Raw genomic sequence first — 20,667 nt, forward strand, 5'->3', positions numbered from 1 at the left:
AGTGATGCTGACTCTGAAGTTGCTGAAGTGCTTCTTAATAAAGTTTATGATAATTGAAACAAGGCAGAATGGATCAATAATTTCTGCGATTTATGTCAAGTTCTGAAACTAGCATTTGCATATCACAGTAAAAATCAAGATTGCTTAGACCAAGTAACATGATTTCATTTTTTAGTAATCAGATTTTGGTGGTCACATTTCAACTGCAGCCTCATCTTCCTGTTTTCTGACCTCTCTCTTTAACAACGTGATTTTGCCCACGGTAGTGCTGCTTACTGTTTTCTTTGTTTTGTTTATCACACCTTCTTCTGCAGTCATTAGAGATTTTAACATGTGAAAATCCCTGCAGAGCAGCTGTTTTGAGATATTGCAGCCATCACATTTGTTGGTAAGAATTGGATATCTTCTGGCTTTGCTTTGATAGGAGGGATGCATTTTGGCTGAGTGCGAATCAGATTGTTGCCATGTTGATTCCTGGCAGTCTCTGGAGCTTGCATAAGTTATGGAACAGTCTTCCACTGACTTTGACATCAGCAGAATCTGAACTATTGGGATGTGTGTGAGATGTGTGCTCCGTGGCGCAATGGCGATATTAAATAATCGCACCCGGTGTGTATGAGGTTATGTAAATGTGTTTTGATCTGCAGCTAGCGCTAAGCAATGTTTGACTGCGCCACATTCATGTGCAGAGGCGGTCGGAATCAATCGGGTGCCTCCATGCTGCCGCAGAGATAGCAGATCCTCACACCTGCACCCAATTGGCTAACAGTTTTAAAAAGAGCCTGCAAGGGTTGGGGCGATGAAGGAAGGAATGTGTTACAAGAGAAATGGCTTCAGAGGTTAGAAAGAGTCTGAAGAGTAGTCTCGAGCATGAAGACCTGGCCACCTATGGAGTAAAGACAGCGTGATCCGGGAACATAGGTTTTGGCGCTCTAGGGGCTGCTTCACTCCACTGATCATTTCTGTGGAGTTGGTCGAGCACAACGGATGACTTCCCCAGGAATCTGAGTTATGACTGCAGGTGCATGAAGAATGGCGGGAGGAGTGCCAACCTCGGATGGTGTGGCTGCAGCCAATCTGGGGGTTGAGTGATGAAGACCATGACTGCTGAGTCTCCACTGGCTGCATGAATTATGGGCGAGCTGGGGAGGCGAAGAAGGAAGGTGGGGCTGGGGTCATCCTGTACTAAAAAGAATATTAAGAATCCAGTAATTCTGTGTTATTTAACTTGCTTTTACTGGATTTATTTATTGTAACTTTTTATCCATCACAAACATCTTCATTTTATTGGACTATTTATTATGGATATGGAAGCACTGCACTTTGAACACTGTTTTGAACTTGTTTGTTTATTAAAAGCACGTTTGTACTTTTTCACCATCCGCTTGCTTAGTGTGTCCTCATTTTCCAAGCTCATCTTGGTTACGGTACTCAGTATCGGGTTTGAGAGGCTTCCAGAAAAGTAGAGGAGCTGGTGCTGACCTGCATCTTCGCAGTGTGAACTTGGGACGCATTTATTTGGACTGGCATTTAGGTGGCACTGTCATTTGTGGGTGTTTTTTTTTTTATTGTTATTGCTCTGTATTTTGTTTTAATATTTCATTATCTGTGATTGGCATTTTATAATTACATTTTTACTTTACATTTGGGGTCATCAGTCTTGCCACTGTCAAGGTTGCTTTGATGACCTAGCTTACCCATTTTTTGTTTGGATGCACAAAAACTAAATGTACTGAACATGTTTGTTGACTTTGTACATTATATTAAGTTGGCAGACACATTATTTCCTGTTTGGAACACAGGCTCCTTATTAAAAAGTACATTTTCCTAATAAAGTGGCCACTAAAGGTCTAGTAGATAGATAGATAGATAGATAGATACTTTATTAATAGATAAGATTTAGTAGATTCCTCAAGTACTGTGTGATTTATTACAGAATTCTAGACATTAAACTTTTTTTGCTTATTAGCACAGTTACATTTAAAAGTTATTTAGGACCCAAATACCCATTGCTTTTTTCCTATGGTTACCTAAATTAACTTTACCTTTTTTTCTATGCCAAAGCCAGTTCCCCTGCAAATTTACTGTTTTGAGTAGTAAGCTACCCTTATTGTTAATATTTTACAATAAAAACATACATTTGATTTGTGTCTGTAACAGCCGGTGTAAATTTATAGTACTTGTAAAAGTTAGCATTTTCTTTTTCACTTTTATTGTCTCAGTCACGATACAACAAAAACATTGTGCACCAAAAGGAGTGTATGTTTTATTGTATAATATTAACAATAAGAGAAGCTCACTACTCAAAACGGTAAATTTGCAGAGGATCTGGTTTCGAACTCACGACCTCTGGATTATAAGTCAGCAGTTCTAACCGCTACACAATGGAAGCTGTCATATTGCACTTGTACCTTTTGTGAAGCTGTTTATTTGAAATTTGGCCATCAATCTTCACACATTATACAGTTCGTGACTACATTTTGTCATTTATTACTAAAACATGAAAAGCATTTCTGTTTTAACGATGCGTTTACATAGATTATTGTAGACACAAAACACACATGAAATTATTTCCCATTACAATTCTAGGTAGCTAACTCCAAAATACTCAAGACATGAGCTGGGAGAACTTCTTTATAGCAGGCTATTTGTTGCTTGGGCTTATCGACACATTTACAAGACTAAAGAGGCTGATGGAGAGGGGGGACGGATTTATGAGTTTTTTTGTACGCTCTGGTAATTCTAGTGTTAAAGAGAGAATTATACTTATTTTTGAAACCATACAAACCTGCAAAATCAATGCATTTAAATACAAAGGAGTATTATAAAGCTTTTTTCCCCTTTGGACTGGTTTATTACAGTACTCGTAGAAAAATGTATCTCAACACTCAGAATAACTGAACTCTTTTCCAGAAGCATTGTTTGTCAATGTATCGTAGTACCTACATACACCCGCACACACACACACACAATTGCATGAAAATTAATCAACCTAGCAACATGTTGCTGGGATCAGTGATTAATTATCAATAGCACCTATTCAAAAATTATTGATCCATTGATTTGATCAAACAGATTAAAATGTAGTTTTAATAAATCACACTGAAATAGGTTGCTAGTTTCGTACTGTCACATAATCTGATTTTGTCTCTATCCATTTTCAGTAACTGCTGATTTGATTTAATTTCAAGAAGTGCTTAAATTAAAGCAAACAGAACACACATCTTGGTAGAGAATTATCCATTCTGTTTTGTGTCTTTATTACAAATTTATTAATTTAATTTACCCTAGACTTACTTAAGGTTTATAGGAAATGCAGGTGCTAAAATAAATTTTTCTTAGATTATGTGGTATTGTTTTCCTTGTTTAACCTTTTAATGATAGCATAATATTGTCATTTATCTGGATAAGGCTTTGATGACAAAAATGTGGATATCTTAATTTAATATGAGACTAATATAAATTATAGCCCCACTAGTTTATTACATTAAGTACTTTTTATGTCTTTTTATTTTTAAGGTATGCCATTCAACATGAGGCTTTTTGCAAGTCTTTTTCTTGGTTGTCTGTGTGTTGCTTTTGCAAATGGAGATTCAAAGGCTATAACAACTAGCCTTACAGCAAAATGGGCTTCTACTCCACTGCTCCTAGAAGCAAGGTAATGGTATTAAGGATTAGTTTAATTAGTGACATTCATTTCACCGTGTTTTTGTACTTCTTCACCCATTTTCTGCCTTTCTTTGCATATGCCCTCACTACTTTCTTCTTACCACAACAAGTACTCGATCAATATCAGTTTTTTTCTTTCAACCCTATGTTCATCTTTCTCTTTCTTAGTGGCAAATTGTGAGCTGTATCCATCACTCAACCTATGCCGTTAAATATGAAAAAGGTTAAATTCATTGACACCTCATAATTTTATTGTAGATTAGTTGCAGACAATGCATTTTTTAAGATGCCACCTCAATGATCCTGATTAATGAAGAAAGTTGTTTATCATGTGTTTATTATGCACATTACATGACCATGAACTCAACTTTTACATGCCTTCAGACAGCAGCTTGTTTGGTGTTTTTTTTTTTTCTCAACATTTTTAAAAAATGTTTTTTTGGGAGCATAAGAATCTAGTGTGAATTAAAGAAATTTTAATGTAAAAGTTGAAAAAACATTTGTTTTAGTTTTTTAGTTTTGCAAATTCTAACTGTAGAGAGATCTGTTGAGATTTTGAAGTCAGTGAAAGTATGGCTAGTGCTAGTTATTTTATATTACACATTTTGTTTTTTTTTATCCAAAGCACTTAAATTGGAAAAAAAGAGCATCATGTTATAAAATCATTCAGCTGTTAAAGCAGTGACATATACATGCACTTTCTCCACATACTTCAATTAATCACATCAGTAGTCTTGTATTTTACAGCCCAGTGCCGAGCATAGCCTACTTGTTATATTTTATAATGTATATAATTCTCACCAATGTACAGTATGTGTGTATTGGCTGTAATTTTATAACAATATCAAATTTCTTTTCAGTGAATATTTAGCAGAAGAAAGACAAGAGTTTTTTTGGGATTTTGTAGAAGTTAATCAATATATTGGACCTGATGATCATGAAGGTACTATCCATTTTATTTTTTAATCTGATAGATCAGCATGGCAAGTTCTGTTTTGTTAGCACTCTTTATTTAGTCATTTAAGTCTCTTTATTTTTTTTTTAATTAATTGAAAGGGTTGATTTATTAAATGTTTGAGTAATACTACAGTGTTATACACATTTTAAGAAAACGTATGTTTAACAGACATTCACATTTTAAAGGCATTAGGAAGGACTAGCGAAGCCAGCCACCGAGCATACGGCGGTGTAAGAATAGAAACGGAAAACGGTAAGAAAGGAATTCAGAAATCAAGAAAAAATAAATCTTCTTGAAAGACGCAGTTGTGAATAGGTGTTTTGGTGGTGACGACCAATGTTGAAAGATCTAACCCTACAAAAAGCCACGTACAACTGACCGTGGTTGAAGACTGGTTGTTAGAGTTATTGTGAAGAGTAAACAGCATGTGGGTATGAGGAAGGCCGCGCTTCGGAAATTCGATTATGTAAATATAATCAATAACAAACTCAAAAAGATTTTGTTGTAGAATGTCTCTAAATAATTCCTGCAGCTTAATCCAAAAGACTCATACTACAATATCAGGTCTGTGCTCCGGTCTTTGGGTATCCGACAGTGCACATAGAATAACCGGCCAAGCAGGATTACGTGTGAAAGTGATAAATGAGGCTGTCCGAATTTACGTACTATGGCCATGGCATCCTGCTAGTTTTGTTGCATGTATCTTGGACGTCCTGGAAATGTGGACGGTAATATGATCATTTTGCCTACACGTACATTGTTATTTACAGCGTTTGCTTGCGGTGCGTCTGACAGTCCTTTGTATTGTTCCACACGCAAATGTTGTTGATCTAATCTGAGATAGTTGAGACGCGCACCCTCTGTTTTAACATACGCATCTACAACGTACTGTTAGAATAGTTCATCGCTGAAGTGCAAAATACTAAAAAATACTCAATTGGCATTGAGTAAGCCTTCTTTGCTTGGCGGTTCTTTATCGGGAACATGTTGTAAATCTTTGTGCCAGCCAATGTCTCCGTAAGGGAATAAAAGTGGGTAAACCATAGGATCACAATTCATATAGAGCGTGGAAATTCTGTTTACAGGAGTTGCCTATGGGACAGATGCAAATGTCCCTTTTGGCAGGCAGTTCATCATCTTCTCCGACGAAAATTGCTGCAACATTGGTGCGACATGTCGGGGCATTGTATCGTCGTAAATCCTGCCTAGGGTTTTCCTCGAAAAGCATCTGTACAGATGATGTTGGATTGGACTGAGCGATTTCATGCATGTGTTTGTATGATTTATCGAAGAGTTTGATGATTCTGAGCATGGAATCTAGCTGGAGAAGTAAATTTTTGCTGCATGTAGAATTTTCTTTATTTTTTTTAAGCGTACTGCAGAAGCTGTGCAGGACCGGTGTAGAAGAGGAGCCGCTGGCAGCATGGGGAGGGGTTTGGAAGAGGACAAATGGGAATCGAGAAATGCCGTGTTGGCTGCGTGTGGGTGGGACCGGTTTTGAGGTGAAAGCAGGACGATGGTCCTAGCTTCCTAGCTCTGATTGTATGAATCAGGGTTTTGTAGACTAAGGTTTTCCCTCTTCCTGCAGGACCATCTAAGAAGAAGCATGTTTGTCGCGGATGAGAATCGCTGTTTGCGTGACCAATGTAATATTTGGTACAAAGACACATTTTTCCTTGATTTACACCTCTGTTTAAAATTACAAATCAAACAATTCAGACATTATTAAAGTGCACATTGCAGACTTTAATTTAAGAATATTTGCATATATTTCTGTCATACCATTTCAGGGTACCATAATTTTTGTGCAGTCATAAAAAGTCACATTTCGTACTTTGTTGCATATCCCTTGCATGCAGTGACTGCTTAAAGTATGCACAGAGTTTTTATAGGGGTTCACAGTTCTGACAAAGTTAATAATGGAAGATAATTACCTTTGATATTATAATTTTGATTATTACTTCTAATTATCAGTACAATGAAAAATACACATGTCTTAAAAACTGCATATCCATTGTTCTCTTTGGCACAGTACAGTGCAACCATCATTGTACACTGAATGACTTAAAAATTATAACTCCAATTCCAAAAAAATTGTGACACTGCATAAAATGTAAATAAAAACAAAATGCAATGATTTGTGAATCTCATAAACCCATATTTTGTTCTCAACAGAAAATAGAAAACTTATCAAATGTTTAAACTGAGAAAATATACCATTTTAAGAAAAGAAGAGGGTCATTTTGAATTTGATGGCAGCAACACATCTGAAAGAAGTTGGGACGGGAACATGTTTACCACTGTGTAGCATCCCCTCTTCTACCACAATTTGTGAATGTCTGGGAACTGAGGAGACCAGTTCATGAACTTTATTTCGTGATTGTGCCAAACGTTTTTGATTTCGACTGCAGGCAGGCCAGTTCAGCTCCCAGACTCTTCTGCTATGAAGCCATTCTGTTGTAATTGATGCAGCATGCGGCTTAGCTTTGTCTTGCTGAAATGTGCAAGGCCTTCTGTGATAAAGACGTCATCTGGATGGGAGCATGTGATGCTCTAAAACCTTTATATACCTTTCAGCACTGATGGTGCCTTTGCAGATATGTAAGCCGCCAACTCGCAAGACACTAATGCACCCCCATACCATCAGAGATTCAGGTTTTTGAACAGAGCACATATAACAACCCGAATGGTTCCTCTCCTCTTCCATGTTTTCCAAAAAGAATTTCAAATTTCAATTCATCTGACCATAGATCAGTTTTTCACTTTGCCTCAGTCCATTTTAAATGAGTTTGGCCCGGAGATGGCGGTGTTTCTGGGTCATGTTCACATATTTTGTTGTCTTTGCATGATTGAGCTTTAACCTTCATTTGTGGATGGAACAGCAAGCTGTGTTCGCAGACATTGATTTCTGGAAGTTTTCCTAATCCCAGGCAGTGATTTCCATGACAGAATCATGTCAGTTTTTAATTTAGTGCTGCCTGAGGATCATTAGTATCCAACACTGATTTTCGACCTTGACCCATGCACACGGAGATTTCTCCAGATTCTCTGACTCTTTTGATGATCTTATGTACTGTACGTGATGATATATTCAAGTATTCACAATTGTACATCGAAGAATGTTATTCTGAAATTGCTCCACCATTCATCCATCCATTATCCAACCCGCTATATCCTAACTACAGGGTCACGGGGGGTCTGCTGGAGCCAGTCCCAGCCAACACAGGGCGCAAGGCAGGAAACAAACACCAGGCAGGGCGCCAGCCCACCGCAGGGCACACACATACACCCCAAGCACACACTCGGGACAATTTAGGATCGGCAATGCACCTAACCTGCATGTCTTTGGACTGTGGGAGTAAACTGGAATACCAGGTGGAAACCCACGCAGACACAGGGTGAACATGCAAACTCCATGCAGGGTTGACCCGGGAAGCAAACCGGGGTCTCCTAACTGTGAGGCAGCCATGCTGCCCGCTCCACCATTCAGTTTTTTGCAAATTGACTAACTGACTCTGCATGTCTAAGATGCTCTTTTTATACCCAATCCATGTTACTCAAGTGTTGCCAATTCATCTAATTAGTTGCAGAATATTCCTCCAGCTGTTTCTTTTTTAGTACCACTTAGTTTTCCAGCCTTTTGTTGCCCCCATCCAAACTTTTTTGAGATTTGTTGCTGCCATCAAATTCAAAATGAGCTAATATTTTTCATGAAATATGAAATGTTGAAAGTGAGAAATTTTACTATGTTTTCTATGTCCTAGTGTGAATAAAATATGGGTTTATGACATTTGCAAATCATTGCATTCTGTTTTTATCTACATTTTACACAGCGTTTTCAACTTTTTTGGAAATGGAAATTTAAAGTGCTAGATTAATTGAAAAATGTAGTGTTTTGATTTGTTTTTTTGTTATATATAAATGTGATTATTATTATTATTATTATAAAGATTGCTTATAAAATTTATCACTCTAATACAGTGAATATAATAAATTAGTGATATACAAATATATATGACGTTTAAGTCAGTAGTTAACATACACTTTGGGTGAATTCTTTAAAACTCCCTTTATTACTTCCCCACAAATTTTACACTAACAAACTATAAATTTGGCATATTTTTCAAAACATCTGCTTTGTGCAATGCAAAAGTACACTGTATTTTTTTTCGCTCCATAAGATGCACAGGATTAGAGGAGGAAAACAAGAAAAAAAATATTCTGAACCAAAAGGTGTACTAATATATTTAATAAAATATAGAAGAATAATATTTCAACCATGTAAAGTCAACAGCGGTATTAAGAACCATCATCATTAACAAATGAGGTGGGACTTTAATGTTCAAGTACTCTTCTAGTTTTCTGGAAACCCCAAGAACTCCTCATCGCTAGTGTCAGAATTTATAAAGCGAAGTTGCTTACAATCACTTTGCAGGAGCATGTACCTATCATGCGGCATACCCTGTCCAAAGCCACCAGGGGACAAAGCACATTTGGACCAATACACCCTAAAAATGAGAGCTGGTCTCAGTACGACAGGCTGGTGTAAGAAATGCGGGTGAGATAAAGTCCAAACGACTGTAGGCACGATCAGATGTCTGGCCACGGGAGGTACCGCTATTAACTCCACGGTGGTACAACTTTGTTTGTAAACTCCCCTTTTCAATATCAAGGTAACGATTAATCTCAAACACAATCTGAACTCTGAAAGTACTTTAATTCCTGTTCCTGTGGTCTGTAAACAAAATTAAATACATACACTAAGTTACAACTTTACGTACAAGTACACATTTTAAATACTCTGAATGTGTAAGTTTTACAAACATTTGAACCTCTTTATATCAAATTATCTATACTAATAAAAGGCAAAGCCCTCACTCACTCACTCACTACTCACTGACTGACTGACTGACTGACTCACTCACTCACTCATCACTAATTCTCCAACTTCCCGTGTAGGTAGAAGGCTGAAATTTGGTAGGCACATTCCTTACAGCTTACTTACAAAAGTTGGGTAGGTTTCATTTTGAAATTCTACGCATAATGGTCATAACTGGAACGTATTTTCGTCCATATACTGTAATAGAATGCAGCTCGCTAGCCGTGGGAGGCAGAGATTCGTATTACAATATTTAACCAATCACATTTCAGCCATCATTTGTTGCCAGGCAGAGAGGCTTTCACAATCTTTTGTGGAGGCACTCTAACACAGAATAAATGTCAATTAACCTGTTGCTTCAACCAATCAGATTTTGAGTTGGTGTCAGTAGGGCCCTCTAGCAGGCGTACTGCAACGTCACCGTGTTCAGACCCATTGATTGGATAGAAGCCGATATGAGGAACTCTATGAGGCCGTTGAACGCACCGCAAACGCTCCGAGCGAAAGATCGTCGAGTGCATTACGGCCACCTCCATGGCAGGATTCTGGACAATATTATTTGCCAGACACAGACCAGATTTGAAGACCATTAAAACCTGATGTTTGTCATGCTCCTCGAGCCCCAGAAGTTTCGGGAATACAAGAAAAATTTCACGGATGCAGCCTTCTCCAGTTTAACACGAGCCACGGAATGCTTTTTGATCTGTCTCGGGTAAAATCAGAACTTACTGTAATGTATGCCATGGATGATTTTGCAGGAGAATCTCCCACTGATCTCCTTGACTTCCTTCATCAGAAAAATTGGAATGAGAGCATCGGGCAGCTGTTTACATTGGTATATTTGGCGGTGATTGTGTTAAAAAAATACTTTAGCTCCCTCACATTTTTATGCAATCTTTTTGTTCACCCCATTGAATTAAAGCTGCAAGTCTGCACTTCAGCTGCATCTGAGTTGTTTCATTTAAAATTCATTATGGTAATGTACAGAACCAAAATTAGAAAAACGTCTCTGTCCAAATATTTATGGACCTAACTGTATTTTTAGGAAATAACTGCACACTGGGGAAATTCCAATGGACTGGAAAATTGCAAATACTATCCAGATATATAAAAAGGGTTACTTGGCAGGTCTAAGCAACTATAAGTCAGTAAACCTAACGTGCTTCACGGGAAAATTAATGAATGGAATTAAGGATACGATTGAGGACATGCAGGAATTTTTCTTAATTGTCAGCTTTGTTTCAGAAGAGGGAGGTTGTGTTTTACTAATATGCTGGAATTCTATGATGAAGTAACACAAGGATATTATTAAAGTGGAACGTATGATGATATCTTGGATTTCGGAAAGTATTTGCTAAGGTGCCACATGAAAGGTTGAGCATCAAACTAAAAGGTGGGTGTTCCACAGGGGTCAGTCCTGTGGTCGCTGCTATTTAAAAAAAACACAAAAAGAAAAACTATACACTTGGGCAAATTTGTGGCAGATGAATTTTAATGTCCGTAAATGTAAGGTATTACATAGAGAAAGTAAAAATGTTGGGTTTAAATACACAATGGGAGGTCTGAAATTTGAGAGTGCATCTTATGAAAAGGGTTTAGGTGTTGTAGTGGAATCTACGCTATCAACTTCTTCTAGACAGCATTCATAAGCCACTAAAGTTATATAGCATGATGTTTGGAGTACAAGTCCAAGAAGGATATACAGGCAGTCCCCAGGTTACTTACGAGATGGGGACTGTAGGTTTGTACTTAAGTTGAATTTGTATGTAAGTCGGAACAGGTGTTCTGCCAATGAATGATGGAGTTTCACCTCTCTCTTACCTTATTATTTCTACTTTATTTTTAATCTTGATGGTTTTTCTTTTCTTTACTGTATCACCAGCACTTGCATCAGATTTGTGTTTCAGCGAAATTGTTGAAGGTTGAAGACAAAAGATTAAGATGAGCTCTTCTATATGCTGCTTGTAGCATCCGCCCACCGAGAATGAACACGGTGCGGCCAAAGGGGGTTAGTGAATTACCCCCATTCAATAGGTAGCCATCCAATGCACACTACAATGCTACCCCCCGCCGCCCCGTTCAGCCACAACCGGGTCACCTCTTACAGCATTACCAGACGCCCACTGAGAACGAACAGGGCAGTCGTGTGTGGTGGGCGGTCAGTGAAACCGCTTGCCGCCGGGAGCTGCCCGAGGGACACTACACTGCGCGGGCAGTGAAATCGCCCCCCTACAGCCTCTGTCCAGCCACCGTTTACAGCATCCCCAGGCCAAAGATGATGGAGCCACAGTTAATGAGGCGCATGCGTCGCAGCTGCGGCCCTAGTTGTAAGTCGTACATGGAATGTCCGTAGCCTTGGGACTACCTGTACTCAGTCTTTATAATGCACTGGTGATGCCTCATCTGGAGTACTGTGTGTAATTTTTGGTCTCCAGGCTACACAAAGGACATAGCAGCTCTAGTAAAGATCGACTAGGCTCATTCCTGGGCTATAGGGGATGAAATATGAAGATTAAAAGAGCTGAGCCTTTTTAGTTAAAGCAAAAGAAAATTAAGATGTGACGGATTGCAGTGTTTTAAATTATGAAAGGAATTTGTACAATGGATTGAGGCTGTTATTTTAAAGCAAGTTCATCAAAAACATGGGGATACAGTTGGAAACTTGTTAAGGGTGAATATCGCAAAAATATGAAGATTTTTCTTTACACACAGAACCATAGACACTTGGAATAAGCTATATATATATATATATATATATATATATATATATATATATATATATATATATATATATATATATATATTATATATATATATATATATATATATATATATATATATATATATATATATATATATATATATATATATATATATTATATATATATATATTATATATATATATATATATATATATATATATATATATATATATATATATATATATATATATATATATATATATATATATATATATATATATATATATATATATATATATATATATATAATATATATATATATAATATATATATATATAATATAAATAGAAGAATTAAGTGGACTGGCACGATTTGTTGGGCTCAATGGCCTGTTTGCGTCTAGATGGTTCTAATATGTTGACTGCTTTATGCTGTAGTTTTTTAGTATAAAATCTGTGTGTAATGTATGTTTGTGTGTGTTTGTATTTCCTGTTTTTTTTTTTCTCCCAGATGTTCCTTCTGGAAAAACCTTCCATCACCACCAATTACCATTCAAAAATGTAAAATGTTGGGAAAATGGTAAATATGAGGAATGTTAAATTGGGATTCTGTTGCATTAAGAAAACAAAAGTTTCATATGTATGTAAAACTTTTAAGTATGCGATAAAATCAAAAATGGCAAAAATATAGGACTAAAAAATGAATGGGAACACAACCTTACAGTTTTAGTGTACTAAAGCATTAAATGTAGTAATATTAATATTTAGAAAGCTTGAAGTACATTAATTTGATAGTAGCACATGCTGCTGCCAAGCTTAGTCCTTGAACAGTGGTGCCCTGGTCCTTGAAGAAAGTATTATAAAGAAAGGCACACTCCTTTTAAATAAGCAACATTTCTTTTTAGTGTATGTTCCTCATCAGTGTAAAAAACCATTATGCTCAAGTATGCTTCCATAGTTCTACTCAACCACAAATTGGTTGCAGTTACGTAAAGTGCTACGTGTTTCAGATCCATTTTGATTTTTGTCTAACATTTGAAGTAAAGTGAATTCAACACAACTTTTGAGCAATAATTACGGGAGTTTATTACTTCTATTACCCTGAGTGTCTGTCTTTTTTTTTTTTTAAATACCCTCGTTGCACACAGTTTTAAATGGAGCCTTGTCTTTTGATGAACAATATACAGTGACTACTGTTATCTGATTTTACTTTCGATAGCCTGCTATATATGGGTATGCAAACTGATAATGTGTTTGTATGTTGCAGACCTAATATTACAGGTTTGCTTAGCTTTCATGCATTCTTCATAGTAGATTATACAGTTGAATTTTGAATCACTGTATAAATTTTGACTTGCAGTGGTTTAACATTTTTGACATAGCACTTTCATAAACAAAATATTTCCAGATTATTGACAATTCAATTCATTTTGGTACTTAAATATCTAAAAAGTGTCAGATGATCTAGGTTCAACATTACTTATATTCTTTAATTTTTGCGAAAGCTGCTGCAAACAAAATAAATACATTCACCGTTTTTTGGGATCAGATTGCATTTACATTTTAGCATGTTTAGCCCTGTGATGTGACTGCCCCGGTACATGCAAAGCAGTGCATGAAGCCGATATATCTATACATAAAAAAAACAATATATATTTACAAACATTAAGTATGTTTCATTTCGCGTTGTGTCCCATAATGAACTTTCAAAAAATAACATTGTCTTTTTGGCGTTTCTCGACATTATGCCTTAAGGAACTTTCAGAACTTACCTCTCCTTTTGGCGGTTTCATTCCTTATTTCTGTTATTTCCTCACGTGTCCCTCCTCGTGACTGTTGCCTTTTCTTTTACTGCACCGCTTCAAGGCTGTCATTGTTGGGCTTCCTTACTTGCTCACGTACTTCTTCCTGGTGCTGACTTCTGCTTTTCATTACGTATTCCACCGCTTCTCAGCTTCCTTTATACTTTCTTTCTCAACGGGTGCAAGTTTACCCCGAATAACATGTCTATTCCAGTGATCACAGTCGATCACAATTTCTCCGACCCATATCCAGTGGTTTCCATCCCCCGAGATTGCGCCTGCCTCTTCCATTCTCTCTCTTACTTATTGCATGGCCATATCAGTCTCGGCCTTGATATCCAAAGTGACATTGTGTCTTATGTACTGAATGACTGGGACAGGTTCAAGGTGTGGACTGATAACGGTACAGGAGACAATTATACTACACACGACCACTATAGCAGTAATGCTTAAGGTGTCAACCTATGGTTCTGCATGTAAACTGATAGCTGCTGCGGAATTGTTTCGTTGTCGCTTTCAAGTGTTTAGAAGTAGGGAAATATTTTATACCTTTGGACAACTGGGAATGCCTGTTAAACATCTTAGATTCATGGTAGTGATTTGGGTAGTGGACCCTTTGATGTTTATGAATGTTTCAACTCTGACAATGTGGACACAAAGTTATCAATGAAACCTTTTGTATCATTACAACAGTTGATAAACGCAGAATGTAACTTGAACACAACACGTCCCCCCAAATATGAACCAAATTGAAAGAAATAATGATAATCAAATCCTTGATGACAGCAGCTCTCATAAGAGTGACAAAACAGTTACATAGAAAATCATATTATGTTATTTCTAAAATGTTTCCTTTTCTTTTTCATAACTTCTTTAACACAAAAACACGGGTATTTTGCTAGTACAGTATAAGTGCCAGTATTGTTTGTGTTAACATGATGTATGAACTTGAAGAGCAAAGAGTGTGAAACAGTAGCTTTGATCATCCCAACATAATTTCCATGGTTTCTCTATTAGAAATTCAAGTGGCAATATCTAAGACCGACATCACTTTGTAGCAGAGTGATTGTTAAATGGTTAGGGTGGGGAGTGATGTGGTGTTGGTTTTCTGTGGCACGACCAGGAGCTGGGGGTTGATGGAGTGGAATGGATAACCTACCATCTAACACTGTTGGTAGTTAACAGCAAAAAAACAGTGTCTGCTAAACATTGAGCTTTGCTTCCTTTTCATCTCCCTTTCCGTTTTACAATGTCATCACGTATCTTTTCCTATCCAGGGTTCCACACCATCTTCAGTCATCCATCCACCCTATTGGTTACTGGTGCTATTTGCATTTGTATAAAGCATTCTCAACACAGCCAAGGGTATATAAATTAGCCTAATATTACTAAATTTTGACAGATACAGTGGTGTGAAAAACTATTTGCCCCCCTTCCTGATTTCTTATTCTTTTGCATGTTTGTCTCACAAAATGTTTCTGATCATCAAACACATTTAACCATTAGTCAAATATAACACAAGTAAACACAAAATGCAGTTTTTATATGATGGTTTTTATTATTTAGGGAGAAAAAAATCCAAACCTACATGGCCCTGTGTGAAAAAGTAATTGCCCCCTGAACCTAATAACTGGTTGGGCCACCCTTAGCAGCAATAACTGCAATCAAGCGTTTGATAACTTGCAATGAGTCTTTTACAGCTCTGGAGGAATTTTGGCCCACTCATCTTTGCAGAATTGTTGTAATTCAACTTTATTTGAGGGTTTTCTAGCATGAACTGCCTTTTTAAGGTCATGCCATAGCATCTCAATTGGATTCAGGTCAGGACTTTGACTAGGCCACTCCAAAGTCTTCATTTTGTTTTTCTTCAGCCATTCAGAGGAGGATTTGCTGGTGTGTTTTGGGTCATTGTCCTGTTGCAGCACCCAAGATCGCTTCAGCTTGAGTTGACGAACAGATGGCCGGACATTCTCCTTCAGGATTTTTTGGTAGACAGTAGAATTCATGGTTCCATCTATCACAGCAAGCCTTCCAGGTCCTGAAGCAGCAAAACAACCCCAGACCATCACACTACCACCACCATATTTTACTGTTGGTATGATGTTCTTTTTTTGAAATGCTGTGTTCCTTTTACGCCAGATGTAACGGGACATCCATCCATCATTTGCCTTCCAAAAAGTTCAACTTTTGTCTCATCAGTCCACAAGGTATTTTCCCAAAAGTCTTGGCAATCATTGAGATGTTTCTTAGCAAAATTGAGACTAGCCCTAATGTTCTTTTTGCTTAACAGTGGTTTGCGTCTTGGAAATCTGCCATGCAGGCCGTTTTTGCCCAGTCTCTTTCTTATGGTGGAGTCGTGAACACTGACCTTAATTGAGGCAAGTGAGGTCTGCAGTTCTTTAGACGTTGTCCTGGGGTCTTTTGTGACCTCTCGGATGAGTTGTCTCTGCGCTCTTGGGGTAATTTTGGTCGGCTGGCCACTCCTGGGAAGGTTCACCACTGTTCCATGTTTTTGCCATTTGTGGATAATGGCTCTCACTGTGGTTCGCTGGAGTCCCAAAGCTTTAGAAATGGCCTTATAACCTTTACCAGACTGATAGATCTCAATTACTTCTGTTCTCATTTGTTCCTGAATTTCTTTGGATCTTGGCATGATGTCTAGCTTTTGAGGTGCTTTTGGTCTACTTCTCTGTGTCAGGCAGCTCCTATTTAAGTGATTTCTTGATTGAAACAGGTGTGGCAGTAATCAGGCCTGAGGGTGGCTACGGAAATTGAACTCAGGTGTGATACACCACAGTTAGGTTATTTTTTAACAAGGGGGCAATTACTTTTTCACACAGGGCCATTTTTTTTTCTCCCTAAATAATAAAAACCATCATTTAAAAACTGCATTTTGTGTTTACTTGTGTTATATTTGACTAATGGTTAAATGTGTTTGATGATCAGAAACATTTTGTGTGACATGCAAAAGAATAAGAAATCAGGAAGGGGGCAAATAGTTTTTCACACCACTGTATATTTATCAGCAAGTAAACATATGTTTGGTAACTTTTTTTTTTCTTCTATAACGTTACCATATTTCAGCCAAATAAGTCAAGGCATTTTCAAGATTTGGGGGTATTTAGCTTACGGTGTACTGCACTATAATGTGCAGTGAATACACTTGACTTAAGGTTTTCATACTCTTTCTCTGTATGTTTAGCATTCGGTTGATCATAGATTGTTGTGCTTGCTGCTTCGTGAACAGCTCTTGTTTTCTCCACTCTAGCGGCCTGCTTCTTTTCTTTTTCCGTCGGTATCTTTTTGCATTAAAACTGATTAAGTCAGTATTTGTGTTGCAATTACTTAGTACGTCTTTCTTCATTTTTCACTTAAGCTGGCACTTGAGTGTTCAATCTGCTTCAAGAATGATTAAAATATGAAGAGGTAGTGATGGTGAAGGTGGTAGGGATGAGAACGGTGCCTATACATATGCGCCGCACAGCTGACCTGCTGCGCACTGCAGAGAGTTGATTGTACAATAAAATAAAATAAAAAGTAATAAAATCATCACCCTGAAAGCAGACAGTAGGGGTCATTAGGTCAAACGGTTTGTGAGCTACGGGTGATTTAAAATCCTGGACAGACAAACTGACAGCCATGATAGCATATTATATGAAGATATCGAAATGTCCTGTCTTGGCGTATACCTACTGACCTAGATTTACCATTCCGACAAATTTCAGATTTTTAACTAAATGGTAAATTGTGTCTATTTTGATGACTGAGTGAGTGAGTGAGTAAGTCAACTTTGAATTGTGTGTATATATATATATATATATATATATATATATTTTAGTGGAAAGATCATTGTCGAGCCAAACAGACACCGACTCACAATGTCCTTAAAGCACACACTTTAATTTTCTGCTTCTTTTGTACATACAGCACACAGTGCACCAACCACCAACAATGCTCACAGTCCTTTCTTTAACTCTCTTTTCTTTCTTCACTCCTCTCCCGCAAGCTCTGTCCTCTGCTTCCTGACTCCGGCTCCCCTAATGGAGGAGGCCCCTTTAATGGCACACCCAGGTGTGCTCCAGGTGCTCCCTGATGGTCTTCTTGCAGCACTTCCTGGTGTGGCAGAAGTGCTTCATGGACACCCGGAAGCACTCCAGGTGTGGCTAGTTCTTCTTACGGCAGCACTTCCTGGTGTGGCGGAAGTGCTACTGTCCAGCATAGACATAGAATTACTAGACACCGCATGACCAGCAGCATCTTATGTCAACGTTGCCGCCATATTGTGAATGGCACTGCTGTGGAGTAAAGTAATGGATAAAGGTGCCTCACGCATATGCTGCTTGGGATTGTACAAACTGCTGTATGCTCCAAACCAGATCCCAGGGGATTACATTTCATAGGTAAGGCTGAACAATTGTTTTGGTTATATTTGGCCATTAGAAAATCCCGTTTTATAATCTTAACTAGCAAAATACCCGCGCTTCGCAGCAGAGAAGTAGTGTGTTAAAGAAGCAATGAAAAAGAAAAGGAAACATTTTGAAAATAACGTAACATGATTGTCAATGTAATTGTTTTGTCACTGTTGTGAGTGATGAGTGTTGCTGTCATATATATATATATATACACATATATATATACACACACATATATATATATATATATATATATATACTATATATATATATATACACACACACACATATATAAACATATATATACATATACATACATATCTACATATATACACACACAGCTATTTCAGTATCAGTGCAATACGCTGTTTGTTAAAACGGATGACACCCGCTCTTACGTGCAAGTCTGCGTTCAAGTTCTATTTAAATTTTAAATAGAAGGAATTTTTATTTAGTCGACAGAAATATCTTTAGTAGGAATGGTAACAACAGACAGGAATATTATTCGTGAATAAATAAACTCAAACCTTAAACAACTTATAATATTTTGCTCTCCATAAAAATATATCCTGTCTAATTATACAAGTTAGAAATAAAGTAAACAAAAAGAACAAACATTCAAATTTCTTTATGAACATGCTGCATAACAATATATCCTGTCAAAATTATACAAATTCAAATATGAACATGCTGCATAACAAAACCTTATCAGCAAAAAGCAATAACAAATCAAATCATTCAGTTGTCTTTGCTCATATGTCATTTTAGAGCTGGACGCCTGGCATCTTTTTTTGGCAACAGGTTCGTTTCTGTTTGGTGTGAGGTTCTGTGTTGTGGAGATTCTCAGGATGGATTGCAGGTGCTCATCAGTGAGGCAACTCCTGTGTGCTGTTTTGTTAGTCTTTATCACTGAGAAGAGCTTCTCACACAGATATGTGCTACCAAACATGCACAAGGTTCGAGCCGCATGTAGACGGACTTTTTTTGTTCTTCAAAGTCACCAAAGCGCCGTGCAAACTCAGTGCGCTCAGTTTATCAGCAAAGTGCGATTTGGGAACACCGTAGTGACGACTTGGTTTAACATTACTTGGTAACAGGGAAAGTGGGGCAAGTGGTTGTGTCTCCCATAAAAGCAGCTTCAATTGAAATCACTTTGTGATTGTGCACGGGTAAAACGTCCGCTGAAGTGTCAGATTCTTATTTAATTCTTCTGCTTTCTGTATCTTCTGCATTGCATTCAGGTTACCCTGATGTTTTGTCTCATAGTGCCGTCTTAGATTAAATTCTGTAATTACAGCCACATTAGCTCCACAAATGAGACACACGGGTTCAGTAAACATATACTCAGCCTCCCATCGGTTTTAAAGGCTCTATTTTCAGAATCAACTTTTCTCTTCAGCATCGTGTGAGCTAGCTTCGCAATAACTTGCAGCATCATAAGCTAGACTTGATTAACGGTAAGTGTTCGCAAGGCAGCTGAAGCGCTGCATTATGGGATCTGTAGTTTATTGTGTTACCAGCGCTTCATATACCCGGCCATTAATAACAATAATACAGTATATAAAATGATCTCGGGCGGATATAATTACATGCCGGGCGGATGTGGCCCGCTGCCCTTGAGTTTGACACATATGGACTAAATAGAACTTGAAAAGATATATTTTTCAAATGTGATCGCAATTCAGATAGAGTTGACGCCAAGACTACAGCCTGCATGCCTCAATAAGTCATCCTCCCTCGCTCTTACTTTTTACCGCTCATCTAATGAATACACTGAGTATGGCTTTACCAAAACAATCATTGATGGCTAATAAAGTATCCATTATTCGAGTATGTAGATCGGGATATATACCCGCGATATATACGCAGCGAGAAGTAGTGTGTTAAAAAGCTAGAAAAGAAAAGGGAACATTTTAAAAATAACGTAACATGACTGTCAATATACAGTATTTGTTTTGTGAGTGTTACTGAGTGTTGCTGTCATCAAGGATTTGATTATCATTATTTCTTTCAATCAGGTTCGTATTTGTAGGATGTGTTGTGTTCAAGTTACATTCCGTGTTTGTCAATCGCTGTAAAGATGACAGGTTTCATTCATCGATTCGTTTCTTACTGCATCAATAAACAGCTCGCCTTCTTCTTTATCTGAGACCTGACACACTGCATGCACGGTTTTTTACACTGTCTTCCTTTAGCGGGACATTGACTTTTTCCAACGTGTGCTTTGTTTCCGCAGTAGTTGGATT

The 20,667-nt window shown here is 37.6% G+C and overlaps 1 protein-coding gene across 2 annotated transcripts in view; it reads left to right on the forward strand.

Annotated features, from left to right (window-relative positions):
- Positions 1–371: 371 nt before the first annotated feature.
- uggt1 (UDP-glucose glycoprotein glucosyltransferase 1) overlaps positions 372–20,667 on the forward strand; it is a 237,291-nt gene continuing 216,995 nt past the window's right edge. For both annotated transcript variants that reach the window (XM_039760741.1, XM_039760749.1), the window contains exons 1-3: positions 372–388; positions 3,520–3,658; positions 4,530–4,612. In XM_039760741.1, coding sequence (XP_039616675.1) covers positions 3,522–3,658; positions 4,530–4,612 — 220 coding nt within the window. In that variant the 5' untranslated portion in view covers positions 372–388; positions 3,520–3,521. The remainder of the gene's footprint in view (positions 389–3,519; positions 3,659–4,529; positions 4,613–20,667) is intronic.

The sequence above is a fragment of the Polypterus senegalus genome, chromosome 1 (assembly GCF_016835505.1).
Source record: "Polypterus senegalus isolate Bchr_013 chromosome 1, ASM1683550v1, whole genome shotgun sequence".
Taxonomy (NCBI): Eukaryota; Metazoa; Chordata; class Cladistia; order Polypteriformes; family Polypteridae; genus Polypterus; species Polypterus senegalus.